Source organism: Amblyraja radiata, chromosome 6 (assembly GCF_010909765.2).
Source record: "Amblyraja radiata isolate CabotCenter1 chromosome 6, sAmbRad1.1.pri, whole genome shotgun sequence".
In the NCBI taxonomy this organism is placed as follows: Eukaryota; Metazoa; Chordata; class Chondrichthyes; order Rajiformes; family Rajidae; genus Amblyraja; species Amblyraja radiata.
The window spans coordinates 32,401,606-32,415,930 of NC_045961.1; the positions used below are offsets into that span (position 1 = coordinate 32,401,606).

At 45.8% G+C, this 14,325-nt stretch overlaps 1 protein-coding gene across 1 annotated transcript in view; it reads right to left on the reverse strand.

The window, feature by feature from the left end:
- Nucleotides 1–14,325, reverse strand: part of tyr (tyrosinase) — a 47,165-nt gene that overhangs the window by 17,913 nt on the left and 14,927 nt on the right. Inside the window, exons 2-3 of the mRNA XM_033022455.1 lie at nucleotides 13,845–14,061; nucleotides 3,510–3,657 (exon numbers count right to left, since the gene is read on the reverse strand). Of these exons, the coding sequence (XP_032878346.1) occupies nucleotides 3,510–3,657; nucleotides 13,845–14,061 (365 nt within the window). The remainder of the gene's footprint in view (nucleotides 1–3,509; nucleotides 3,658–13,844; nucleotides 14,062–14,325) is intronic.

The window sequence follows — 14,325 nt, forward strand, 5'->3', positions numbered from 1 at the left end:
ACGAGGGGCCGAGACTCTCCCGCGAGGGGCTGTGGCACTCCCGTCGGAGTGGCCCAGCCCGAGGGAGGAACGGCACTCCCGTCAGAGTGGTCCAGCCCGAGGGAGGAACGGCACTCCCGTCGGAGTGGTCCAGCCCGAGGGAGGAACGGCACTCCCGTCGGAGTGGCCCAGCCCGAGGGAGGAACGGCACTCCCGTCGGAGTGGCCCAGCCCGAGGGAGGAACGGCACTCCCGTCGGAGTGGCCCAGCTCGAGGGAGCAACGGCACTCACGTGAGGGCGATCCGGCTCGGGGCTGGAACGGTGCTCCGGTGGCTGGGACGGCGTTCTGGCGGCGGTGACCTGAGTCCTGGGTTGAGCCGCGGGCCAGCGGCTGCGACCACTGGACTGGAGGGCGGCAACTTCGACCACCCCCGGGCCGCGGTGTTTGAGCCGGCCCGTTGCGGGGTTCGGTGAGCCGCAGGACTGTTGTGCCATCGCCCGGTGGGGAAATCGCCTCAGCGCAGAGGGAGAAGAGGAGGGAAGAGACAGTAACCCTAAGATTTTTTTGCCTCCACCACAGTGAGGAGGTGCTTGGTGGACTCACTGTGGTGGATGTTAATTTGTGTTTACTGTTGTTTATTATTGTATGATGTATGTATGACTGCAGGCACGAAATTTTGTTCAGACCGTAAGGTCTGAATGACAATAAAGGGATTCAATTCAATTCAATTCAATTCAATTCAATTCTAGCATCCTCCTCACAGCTAACACTGCCCCCCAGCTTCGTGTCATCCGCAAATTTGGAGATGTTGCATTCAATTCCCTCGTCCAAATCATTAATATATATCGTAAATAGCTGGGGTCCCAGCACTGAGCCTTGCGGTACCCCACTAGTCACTGCCTGCCATTGTGAAAAGGACCCGTTTACTCCTACTCTTTGCTTCCTGTCTGCCAGCCAGTTCTCTATCCACATCAATGCTGAACCCCCAATACCGTGTGCTTTAACTTTGTATACTAATCTCTTATGTGGAACCTTGTCGAAAGCCTTCTGAAAGTCCAGATATAACACATCCACTGGTTCTCCCTTATCCACTCTACTAGTTACATCCTCGAAAAATTCTATAAGATTCGTCAGACATGATTTACCTTTCATAAATCCATGCTGACTTTGTCCAATGATTTCACCACTTTCCAAATGTGCTGCTATCCCATCTTTAATAACTGATACTAGCAGTTTCCCCACTACCGACGTTAGACTAACTGGTCTGCAATTCCCCGTTTTACAATACAATACAATTCAATTTATTGTCATTTGGACCCCTTGAGGTCCAAACGAAATGTCGTTTCTGCAGCCATACATTACAAACAAATAGACCCAAGACACAACATAATTTACATAAACATCCATCACATTGCTGTGATGGTAGGCCAAAAAAACTTATCTCTCCATTGCACTCTCCCCCCCGATGTCAGAGTCAAAGTCAAAGCCCCCGGCGGGCGATGGCGATTGTCACGCGGCCATTAAAGCCACGCCGGGTGATGCAAGGTCGCACACTGGGTTCTTGGTGTTAGAGCCCCCGGCGTGCGCTCGCAGAGTCCCGCAGCCATTCCAAGCCGCGCGGGGTGGTGATGTAAGGCCCCGCTCCAGGTGCTCTTCAACCCCGCAACTCGGGTGGGAGAAGTCGCCGTTGCGGAAGCCCCGAAAAGCGGTCTCCCTCCAGGGACCCGCGGGCTCCCGGTGCCGCCATCCGCCAGACCCGCAGTTGCAGCCACCGAATCTCCGGGGGTCGGGTCGCAGCAGCGTCCACCACCGCTCCACCCGCTCTGGACTCGGCCAGCTCCGCGACGGTGAGGTGAATAGTCGGCACCACAGCCCCCGGTCTTCCTGATGGAGGCCGCTCCTCGTTGCTGCCCCAACGACAACGGAGACCCGACAAAGAAAAGGTCGGGTCTCCCGTGCAGGGAGAGATTTAAAAGTTACCCCCACCCCCCCACCCCCCCACACACATACCCCAACAAAAAATAACAAAAACTACATAAAAACATAGACATAAAATAATAAAAACGCAGACGGACTGCAGAGGCCGCTGCTGACGAAAGTCGCGCCGCCCACCGAAATTTTCTCTCTCCCTCCTTTTTTAAAAAGTGGGGTTACATTAGCTACCCTCCAATCCTCAGGAACTACTCCAGAATCTAAAGAGTTTTGAAAAATTATCACTAATGCATCCACTATTTCTGGGGCTACTTCCTTAACCTGAGGAGCAACTTTTTTTTCCTGAGGAGCAACTTTTTTTCACACAAAGGGTGGAAGGAATATGGAATGAGATACACGAGGAGGTAGTTGAAGCAGACAATATTTAAATACAACAATATTTAAAAGATATTTGGACAGCTACATGGATAGGAAATGTTTAGAGGAACATGGGCCAAACAAGGGGATGGGGGACAAGCGTAGATGGGGTATCTTGGTCAGCATGGGCGAGTTAAGCCAGGCTGTATGACACTCTGACCATGACTTTATCATGTCCGCCATATCTGTAGGTTCATGGGATCCAGACTACAATTTAGGGATTAGCTACATAGCCACTTTGAGAAGGTTGTAGTGAAGGGCCCTGGTGATGTCTATTGCTGTGGTAGACTGTTCTGCCGTTACTGCACTCAGATTTCATTCCTTTCAGGGAGATGGTCATGATTACAGACTCCCTGAGATCTCCTGCTTCATCTTCCTCTTCATTGCAAAGGGAAATGAGACTGTGAGTTTGTCTCAGACAATAGACAATAGGTGCAGGAGTAGGCCATTCAGCCCTTCGAGCCAGCACCACCATTCAATGTGATCATGGCTGATCATCCCCAATCAATACCCCGTTCCTGCCTTCTCCCCATATCCCCTGACTCCACTATCTTTAAGAGCCCTATCTAGCTCTCTCTTGAAAGTATCTAGAGAACCGGCCTCCACCGCCCTCTGAGGCAGAGAATTCCACAGACTCACAACTCTCTGTGTGAAAAAGTGTTTCCTTGTCTCAGTTCTAAATGGCTTACCCCTTATTCTGTCAAGTTTTAAAACTTCATCAACGATACTATCAGCTCTTGATGATTTTCAATTGATATTTGTTCGGCTGTGTGTAATATGTACTGTGGGACTATCTGGTAGTTAGAATCAAACAGTGGTGCATCTCAATATTTTACCAGTTCTACCATGATTGAATGGCGGAGTAGACGTGACGGGCCAAATGGGCTAATCCCGATCCTATCACATCACTTATGAACCAGTTACTCATAGTAATTCCATAACCAGCTGACACAAGCAACCCTGACTTCATGTCCTAAACCTCTGGTGTGGTACCTGGAGAATGGCCAGGAAGTATATGGGAGGTAAAAAGATTAAAAGTGGAGATTGTGAGGGTGCAGTTAGGCGGACTGATAGTTGGAACAATGGGAAAGAGAACAACCAAAGGCTAAATCAATCCATATTTTAAATGCAATACATGAAGAAATGGGAGAAAACGGGAGAAATGGGAGAATACACTCACCTGTCAATAAAAGCATGATGAAGTAGAAAGACGGGGTCGTTTGCAGAACCACCGACTTGAGACATTGAACCATTCATGTACATGTGTAAGGCATTATGCAAGCTGCTCTGTGATACATTAGCTATACCATCATCTGGATTGGCAAAACCTGTTCAAGAAGTCACATTGGTTTGAATGAATAACTAAGCCGATTATACCAATTAACATTAATCACTTCAGCAAAGTAATAGCGTATAAATGCCGGAGCGGATAATAAGTGGGTTAGAAAACATTCTTTCATCCTGAAGCCAACTGAGAAAGGAAAAAAATAGACATCACTCTTTGTGAAGAAAATAAATTAGCACCGCATTTTGTGAAGAAATAGTAACGTTGCAGAGAAGCATTATGCTCTGATAGATTTTATCAAATGCATTATTTCTTTCTGTTGACAACAAGGCCAGATCTATTTTACTTCAGAGTCACGTGAGTGACTACGTGAAGAACCCCGGCAGGACGCATGCGTGTCATATCGCTACACGCATTGCGAAATGTCAGGCGGGGTGGAACGACGTTCCCCCACAGCGGCAGTTTAAAAAAGCCGGAACCTGCAGGTAAGAGTTACTCTGCGGTCTTTTTGTGTGTTTCCTATACCAACTTACAGGTGGGAAGCATGGACAAGTCTAAGAAAGCAACAAGGGCTGCGACAAAGCTGGTGGGGGAGGACCGCGGAGTAGCGGGCAGCCAGCAGCGGCCAGCGGCACTTGAATCACCGATAATGGGATCAGCTGTGCCCGATGTCGCATCCGCACCGGCCAGATCCACTCCGCGGCCAGGCGGTAAGGCAAGACAAAAAACTAATAAAGTCGTGGACTCAAAGGAGTCCGACTTTGAGCAACCGCGGGCAGCCAGCGACCGTGAGCGCTGGAGCCGGATGGAGCGGTGTGTGGAGCATTTGCTCCAACGTGACAGGCTCCGGGAGATGGAGTCGAGTCACTGTGGGCTCTATGTAAAACCCACAGCAGCACCTCTTGTAGGGCTGCACAGTGCTTCTCCCTCATCAGAAGGGAGCACTGGGGGTCAGTACTGGGCTGATCCTGAAGAGGGGTTCGCAGAAGAAAAATCAAGTGTGCAGGGGATGCAGGAACGAGAAAATCTGCTGGACATGGTGTCCAACTTCATACAGCCAGACCAGACTGGCCAAAACCTGGAGCAAATGCTTGCTGCCAGTATAGACTATATGTCTTTTAACCAGCTACAAGAACAGGCTGTATTGGACACCACGTCAAGACACCTGGCACCGGGCAACTGTATATCCCTGAATATTCCAGTAGTCAATACTTGTATATGGAAACATATTGGAATAGGAGTTAGAGGCATGGATGTCAAACTCCAAAAGGTATTAAAACTCCTAACAGCAGGGATAACAGCATTCGCCCGCACAGTGGATGAGAAGGACATGTCCCAGGACCAACAGGATGCACTGGCATTGCTTTGCAACACTCAATACGAGATAAATAGCATCAGGAAGAGTGCCATCCGACCCACTTTAAATCCGAAATTCGCGGGTCTGTGCAAACCTGGGAACATAAAACCACCAATACTACTATTTGGAGGTAACCTATCGAAGCAAGTCAAGGAGCTCGATGAGGAAGCAAAAACCCTGGGACTCATAAAAGGGACTTCATCAAAAACCCACTACAGCCACAGACAGCATCCCTACGCACCCACCAGTAGAACAAGACCGACTGGTGAAAGCTCGAAGTTACCCCATACAGTCATGAGTCTTTTAGGCCATGGTCCAGGCCGGCCTTCTTGGAAGATACGCGAACCTCCAACATCAACCAAACCACAAACCCAGACACCACCGCCTCAACATCAACGAAGGATTTACAAAAAGAAGTAAACCTGCCAGTGGTAACTATGGAGGTAGGTGGGTCTGGTTCCCTACAAAATACAGGGAGCATGGAGGTTGGGGGGAGATTACACTCCTTTCTGGATGCATGGAGCATGTTAACTACCGATACTTATATTTTAAGCAGTATCCAGGGATATACAATAGAATTTATACACAAGTACAGCCCTCCAGTTCAACATATACCGAACCGAATGTTCGTACTTTCTGGTAAAGAGAAATCAGAAGCGCATGCTGAACTGGAGAGGCTTTACGTAAAAGGTGTAATTGAAAAATCCCAACACGAACCGCTGGAATTCGTGTCCAATATATTTACCAAAAACAAAAAAGATGGTGGTTGTCGCATCATCATAGATCTGACCAAATTGAATACATTTGTACAATATATTCATTTTAAAATGGAAACCTTTGTTACTGCTAAACAATTGATTTCCAAAGGTTACTTCATGGCTAGCATCGATTTAAAAGATGCTTACTATTCAGTGCCTATACGAGGTGACCACAGATGTTTCTTAAAATTCAACTGGATGGGACAGCTCATGGCAGTATAGAGCGCTGCCAAATGGATTAACATCAGCCCCCAGACTGTTCACAAAAATGTTGAAACCAGCCCTAGCGTTTCTACGGAAACAAAAACACATGGTCATGGCATATCTAGATGACATACTTATTGTGGGCAAAACTTTGGAATTGGCCAAACAAACTGTAACAGCCACAAAACAGTTATTTGAAAAACTGGGGTTTATTATCCATCCAGTTAAATCTAAATTAACGCCTTCCACTACAATGGACTATTTGGGGTTCACCATTGACTCAGTTCACATGTCGGTGACTTTGCCAAAGGGAAAGGCTATAGACTTAATAGAGGCTTGCAATAACCTCATTGACATCAGTAAACCATCCATCAGATTGGTAGCAAAAGTAATTGGCAAAATGGTGGCTGCCTTTCCAACCACACAATTTGGACCTTTACATTACCAAAATTTACAGAGAGCAAAAATACAAGCACTCAAAATCAATGCTGGCCATTTTGACAGACCAATGAAGCTACCAATCAAAGCTATAATGGAACTAAAATGGTGGATAGATAACATTTGGCTTTGTTTCAATCCAATCATTATCAGCAACCCTTCAATGGTGCTACAAACTGATGCCAGTGCACTTGGTTGGGGTGCCACCAATTCCATCTCCAGCTGTGGAGGTAGATGGACTGCTCAGGAGGCATCATTATTACTCACACTGGGCATAAACTACCTGGAAATGTTGGGTGCATTCTATGGCCTAAAGTCATATTGTATTGGGTCATATCACCAGCATGTTAGACTACAGATTGACAATACCACCGTGGTAGCATATATCAACCACATGGGTGGAAACAAATCGACATCATGTGACACTCTGGCTAATACAATTTGGCAGTGGTGTATCCAGAGAGATATTTGGATATCAGCTACTATCCTACCAGGTAAACTAAATTTAGTGGCAGACACCAGGTCACGCAAATTTAATGAAAACACCGAATGGATGTTGAATACAAAAGTATTTGCTGATATTACAGCACGATATGGTACACCAGATATCGATCTATTCGCATCCAGGTTTAATCACCAGTTATCAAATTATGTTTCATGGGAACCAGACCCTGGGGCAGCGGCGACAGATGCATTTTCGCTGCATTGGGGGAAATTGTTTATTTATGCATTCCCTCCTTTCTGCCTCATCAGTCGGGTATTAAGGAAAATACAGCAGGACTCTGCGTCTGGTATTTTGGTAGTACCCGATTGGCCTACTCAACCATGGTTCCCAGTGATACTGAACATGGTATTAGAACCATGTATCACCATCCCGAATAGACCAGACTTGTTGGTTCATCCCGTAACAAGGGATAGCCACCCATGCCTTAACTATTTGAATTTATTAATTTGTAGAGTTTAAAAATACCTCTACTACAGCTGGGACTGACGGACCGAACAGTGAACATGATTTCGGCGGCCCAAAGACAGTCCACCAAAAAACAGTATCTGGTCTATATCAGGAAGTGGGAGATGTATTGTAACAAAAACAGCATCACCTACAGAGATATGAACATCCCGTCTGTTCTGGAATACCTGGCAGGCCTCCATTATGATGAGGGGCTCAGTTATAGTGCCATCAACTGCGCCAGAAGTGCCTTATCAACTTATCTATGGCAAGGAACAGAGCGTCACTCTGTTGGAACTCACCCACTGGTAACAAAACTTATGAGGGAAATTTTTAATACCAATCCCCCAAGAACCAGGTACTCCCAAATATGGGATGTGAGTATTGTCCTGAAGATGCTCAGGAATTGGTCTCCAGCAACAGCTCTGTCCCTACATAGACTGACATTAAAAACAGTCATGCTAATGGCATTGGTCACGGCACAAAGGGTACAGTCATTACATAAATTAAGACTGGACAACATGACTTCTTCATCTGAAAATATTACGTTTCATATTTATGAATTAGTAAAGCAGAACAGACAGGGATCAGCGGGCCTCAATATAGAATTTAGGTCTTACCCAACAGATGATCGTCTCTGTATAGTAAGACATTTGTCGTTATACATGGAGAAAATGAAAATCATCAGAGGCAATGAGAAGGCACTTTTAGTCAGCCATAAGCAACCATACAAAAGAGTGACAGTCCAGACCATCTCAAGATGGCTGAAACAGGTTCTAACACAGGCTGGGGTGGATACTACTATCTTTAAATCTCATTCCACCAGGGCTGCAGCTACATCGGCAGCTATGCAGTTGGATGTACCAATGGACCAAATCCTCAAGGCAGCAGGATGGTCAGGGGAAAAACATTCCAACTATTTTATAATAAACCAGTCATGAAACCTGGAACATTTGCAGAAACAATTTTAAGTTCTGTAATTTAATTTACCCCATAAATAGGGGCTATAATTTGTGTTAATAAATTTCATGGATTTTAATGTCGGATTCATGTCTAAATTATGTTGACACAATTCCTCCTACAGTCATTAAGGCAGATGTGATGCATGGACTCGTTTCCACGGCATGAAATCACAGAGCTTTGAAATCTTCACGTAGTCACTCACATGACTCCGAAGTAAAATAGTAAGATTAAACGAGAACTTACCAGTTCGAAGTTTGATCATTATTTTATGAGGAGTACGTTGAGGGAATACGTGCCCTCCGCTCCCACCCATGATCATATACTCAACTGGTATTTCTTTCTCTAATCTTACTATGTTTAAGTCATTACAGTTATCTGTGATTTCACACCGCTGCTTTGAAGAATGACACGCATGCGTCCTGGCGGAGTTCTTCACGTATTCCCTCAACGTACTCCTCATAAAATAATGATCAAACTTCGAACTGGTAAGTTCTCGTTTAATCTTACTAATTTATGTGATTTATCTTTTTCTTGCATCTTCCTTCATTCTTCCTGATAGCTGCCTCCACTTACATCGTTACATACTGAGTGGAATCCTTTAGTGATTTTGTTCATGCTCCAAGATTGCAAGAGATGAATAAGAAGGACAACAACACCTGAGGCAGCTTGTTTGTGTTCATCGATTGCCTGAGACATAACATCTTGGATATGCAAGGAATGGCGGGATAGGGATTATGTACAGGCAGATAAGAGTTGGCCTTGTCATTATGTTCGGCACAGATGTTGTGGGTCAAAGTGTCTGTTCCTGTGCAGCCTTATTTGGTGACGGTGGAGGTTTCAGCATTTCCTTAACTTAAGGACTCACTGTTTGCATTTTCAGGCCTGCTTTTCCTGCAAATACATTCCAAACCAATGAAGATGGTTACATGTGTAATTCAGCGTTCAGTGTCGATTGTGGAACACTGACTCGCAGAATACATTTTGCACAGTCATATCATATGTTGGGAAGCCGAACCAATGGCCATATAAAGACTAGCTGGAGTTGGAAGGAACAGTTTGCACCTTTTAAAAGGTTTAGGCCTTGCTGGGAGTTGCAAATAGTTCCCTGCCACCCTATCTTACTTTTTACTATTTTATTTCTATGTATCACAAAGTTCCCTAGACTGCAGGATGTTGCAGCAATGCAAGATAATTATGTTTTCTCATATTAATCTTGTGGACTAACTAAGCATTGGTAGCTGACTGCTAAATTATATTATACATGCAACAAGCCTTGTGTTCACTGGGTGGCGCCACCAGCAGTGGCTGCCTCGCCAACAGTCTGTCTGTCCTTTCTCAATTTTTGTTATTTTTAGTATGTGTTAAATGTATGTTCCTTGGTTTGTTTTATGTGGGAGGTGGGGGGGCTGGGGAAAACCTTTTTTCAATTTCTTACCTCAACGGAGATGCAATTTTTTTCGGTATCGTATCTCCGTCGCCACTGCGGCCTAACATCATGGAGTTGGCGGCCTTTCCTGGAGACCGACCCGGCACTCCAAGCCGCAGGAGACTGCGGGACTTTAACATCGCGGAGCTTGCGATCCCTTTGCGGGGCAAAGAAAGAAGAGGCCGATTCGGGAGCTCCATGCCAGGGAGAAAGTTTTGACCGCCCCGACGTGGGAGTTTCGATCACCCCGATAGGGGCTTCGATCGTCGGCTGAGGGGGCTTTAATCACCCCGACTGCAGATCGTTTGACTGCCCCGACCGTGGGAGAACAAGAGGAAGAAGTTTGAACTTTATTGTCTTCCATCACAGTGAGGAATGTGGAATCCACTGTGATGGATGTTTATGTTAACTTTTATGTGGCTGTGTGTCTTGTTGCTTATCACTTAATGTGGCTGTATGGTTACTTAAATTTCACTGTACATGTGACAAAAACTGACCTTGAAACCATGTTGGCTTCTCCATGTGTTTTAGACCTCCTAACACAAGAGCAGCAGTTACCAATAGAAGCTTGAATATCTCCTTATTTCAGACAGATACCGCCACCCACAGAGATAGGGCCATTTGGTTCATGAAAACTAGTGGGTCAATGATATGTAAATGGTACGTTCAATGTGGGAATTCCTGATTTACTTTGTTTTTCGGTGTGGAGGAGAGTGGTCGAATCTGGGGGGAGTTGATGGCAATGTGCAGAGAAATTAATGGGATGTGTAAATAGGTGGTTGATGGTCAGTGTGGACTTGATGGGCCAAAGGGCCTGTTCACTACTTTATCTATGTATCTATGTGTGTATGTATTTATGTACGTATGTATGTATGTACGTATGTACGTATGTATGTATGTATGTATGTATGTACATACGTATGTATATATGTATGTATGCTTCTGTCTGTCTGTCTGTCTGTCTGTCTGTCTGTCTGTCTGTCTGTCTGTCTGTCTGTCTGTCTGTCTGTCTGTCTGTCTGTCTGTCTATCTATCTATCTATCTATCATTGCAGATGCTGGTTTAATCCAAAGATAGACACAAGATGCTGGAGTAACTCTGTGGTTCAGGCAGCATCTCTGGAGAAAAAGGATGGGTGACGATTGGGGACAGAAACCTTCTTCACACTCTGAAGACTCAGATGTCTGTCTGACTCCACATAAAAGTGATATGGTTGACTGCATTAACTGACTGCAAACCTACCTCTGTGCAATTTGCATTTGAGATTTTACAAAAGCATCAAATGAGTGCAATTTATTTTGATAAATCTTCTGGAGCAGAATTTATAACTCTTCCAGGAGCAGTGTCGTTTATAACAATTACTCTGTCTTCTATCATAACTCTAAGCTTCATGGTTGAGTGATGACCCTTCAAAAGCATCTGCCTAGTTGGAATTTGATTCTCCAGTAATCTCTTTAGGCTTCACGAGTAAAGTCAGGCAATGCTTCTCAATGATGAAACTCAAAGCGTCACCTATCTATGTTCTCCAGAGATGCTGGTCGATTTCTGCTGATTTACTCCAGCACTTTGTGTTCTTTTGTGTATTAACTTGTATCTACAATTCTGAAGAAGGGTCTCGACCCGAAACTTCACCCATACCTTCTCTACAGAGATGTTGCCTGTCCCGCTGAGTTACTCCAGCTTTTTGTGTCTATCTGCAGTTCTCTGATTAAGTCAATGTCAAGCAACAATGAAACTCATGGCTTCAAAGGGACATCTTTAATTGTATTCTTGCATTTCATGCACCATGACAGCTGAAACTGTACCATGTTTAATAGTTTGGAATTGTCAATCCTGTAAATAAATCTGCTGGACAAAGCTAAAACTTTGGCGTGATGTTGGGATAAAAGTGGATAAATTGTATTACGATACAATGTGGATGTCGGTGGAAATGCCTGATCTTCCTTGTGAAATATAGCCCGGAGAGCTTTCTCAGTAGCAATTGCTCCACAAACCCATCCAGCTCGCCTCTCAAGGGCCTGTCCCACGAGCATGCGACGTGCATGCGGCAAGCGCGACCAAACCGGAAGCGGGGGCCACGCAGAGGTCGAGTGATCCCCGTACAGGGTCGGTCCCACCAGCATGCACCTGCATGTGGTGAGCGCGACCAAACCGGAAGCGGGGACCGCGCGGAGGTCGAGTGAGTGACGTGAAGTTCGAGCGAAGTCCGCGGGAAGTTTGCGTGTGACGTACGGCGTCAAGACGCTGCGTATGGCGTCGAGACGCTGTGTAATGCGTCGAGACGCTGCGTAATGCGTCGAGACGCTGTGCACGCCCGTCGAGGCGGTGCGTACGGTGTTGAGGCGGCTGCTGGCCGGTAGGCCGTTGCCGCCCGGAATTTTTGAACATGGTCAATTTTTCGGATGTCGTGACCAGCTCCGCACAACTCCATACAGCTCCGGCGATCGAAGTGGGACCGGCCCTGTGAGGCCGTACGGATCAAGCGACCACGTTAGGTCGCGCTTGCAGCATGGAGTCGCATGCTCGTGGGACAGGCCCTTCACTCATTAACAACCTGAACTCCATCATTAACAACCTGAACTCCAACCTGAGACTGTCAGGAAAAAAACTGAAAGAGAGAAGCCAAGCTGCTGAAGAACCAACACAGGGCTGCATTGATGCCAAGGAGCAAAATAGAATCAGATTAACACTCTAGTCTTGAGACGTAGGGGGGCTATTAAACAGCCAAGAAAAGGATGTGGCTCCAACAACATTCCAATTCTAAACAATGACCAGGGTCATTAAGTGAACACAACCTTAACCAAAACACACATATAAAAAACATGACTACAACAACAGAATAGAGATTGTGTATCCTGTGGCAAGTGATTCACTTCTTGACCCCCTCAAAGGTTTTTAATTACCAACAAAACCTAAGGCGGGAGTGTGCTGGGGAACTATCCACTTGTTGTTGGCAATGCCAACATTTTTTGGCACAATCCAGTGACTTAATTTGTCACCCGATGAACAACCCTTAATTCCCTCCATCACTGAAGCATAGTCGCTGCAATGTGTACTATCTACTAAATGCACCAGTTAGTCACCAAGCCAATTATTGAAGGGCAATAAAAATGCATACAAATGCAACTGAAACCTTTTTGCTTCCCTATTAAATTGCACCAAAAAACAAACTGACTACTAAAGTAATTGAAGGTAGACAAAAATGCTGGAGAAACTCAGCGGGTAAGGCAGCGTCTATGGAGCGAAGGAATGGGTGACTTTTCGGCTCGAAACCCTTCTTCAGATTGAAGAGGGGAAGGGAGGACAGGAAGAAGAAAGGAAGATGCGGAGACAGTGGGCTGTGGGAGAGCTGGGAAGGGGAGGGGAAAGAGGGAGAAAGCAGGGACTACCTGAAATTGGAGGCCAATGTTCATACCGCTGGGGTGTAAACTTCCCAAGTGAAATATGAGGTGCTGCTCCTCCAATTTACGGTGGGACTCACTCTGGCCATGGAGGAGGCCCAGGGCAGAAAGGTCGGATTCGTAATGGGAGGGGGAGTTGAAGTGCTGAGTCACCGGGAGATCTGGTTGGTTATTGCGAACTGAGCGGAGGTGTTGGGTGAAGCGATCGCCAAGCCTACGCTTGGTCTCACCGATGTAGAGCAGCTGACACCTAGAGCAGCGGATGCAATAGATAAGGTTGGAGGAGGTGCAGGTGAACCTCTGCCGCACCTGGAAAAACTGCTTGGGTCCTTTGGATGGAGTCAAGGGGGGAGGTAAAGCGACAAGTGTAGCATTTCCTGCGGTTGCAAGGGAAAGTACCAGGGGGGAGGGTGCTTTGGGTGGGAAGGGAAGAATTGACCAGGGAGTCTTTGCTACACATTAGCTGCAATTTAAAGAGCATGTTCCTTGGGAAAATAGCAGCTGCCTTGGCCTTGTATAAAATCTATCCAAGTCTTCTGGTTTGAAAACAATATCCTGCTCTTCCATATGTTTTTATTCCTGATTTTTTGGCGCATAGATGGTAGATTCACTTTAACAAAGGTGCTGACCAAATAACTATATCAAGCATGTAAATGTCATTTTGACAATCTATGTCACAAAATACTTTCCAAATCACACAGAATCTAAAATATGATAAAACATAAATTAAAAACCTTCCAATGTATTCCGGAAGCTGTAATTGGAGAACTTATCAAAGGGTGGAGTTTCGTATTCGGTGAGACTTAAGCAAAATTCCACTTCTAATGAGCTCGGAATCCTTGGAGTTCTCTGGCGATCCTGGTTCCCTGGATTTCGCTGAATGGGTCCTTCAGGAGAGCCATCGCACAGAACTCTACGGCGGTTGTAATCCTGTTCTCTGGTGCAAATCACCTGCGTCAAAATAATACAGCTTAACACAACATGATGCAAATGCCATTGACTATGTCCCCTGTCACATACACACATCTTGCAAAAGAAATATTGGACTTCCTAGAGATTAGAGGAGTCCAGCTTAAAATGTTGTAAGGGGAATGTGGCTTACATACTCCCTCAATCCTTCTATGTCTATAGTTTCTGGAATTTTTTTGTGTGATTGACAAAACTGCCAACTCCTTGCTTTTGGCTTTGATCAAGTGCTTGTAAGACCTATAGCTT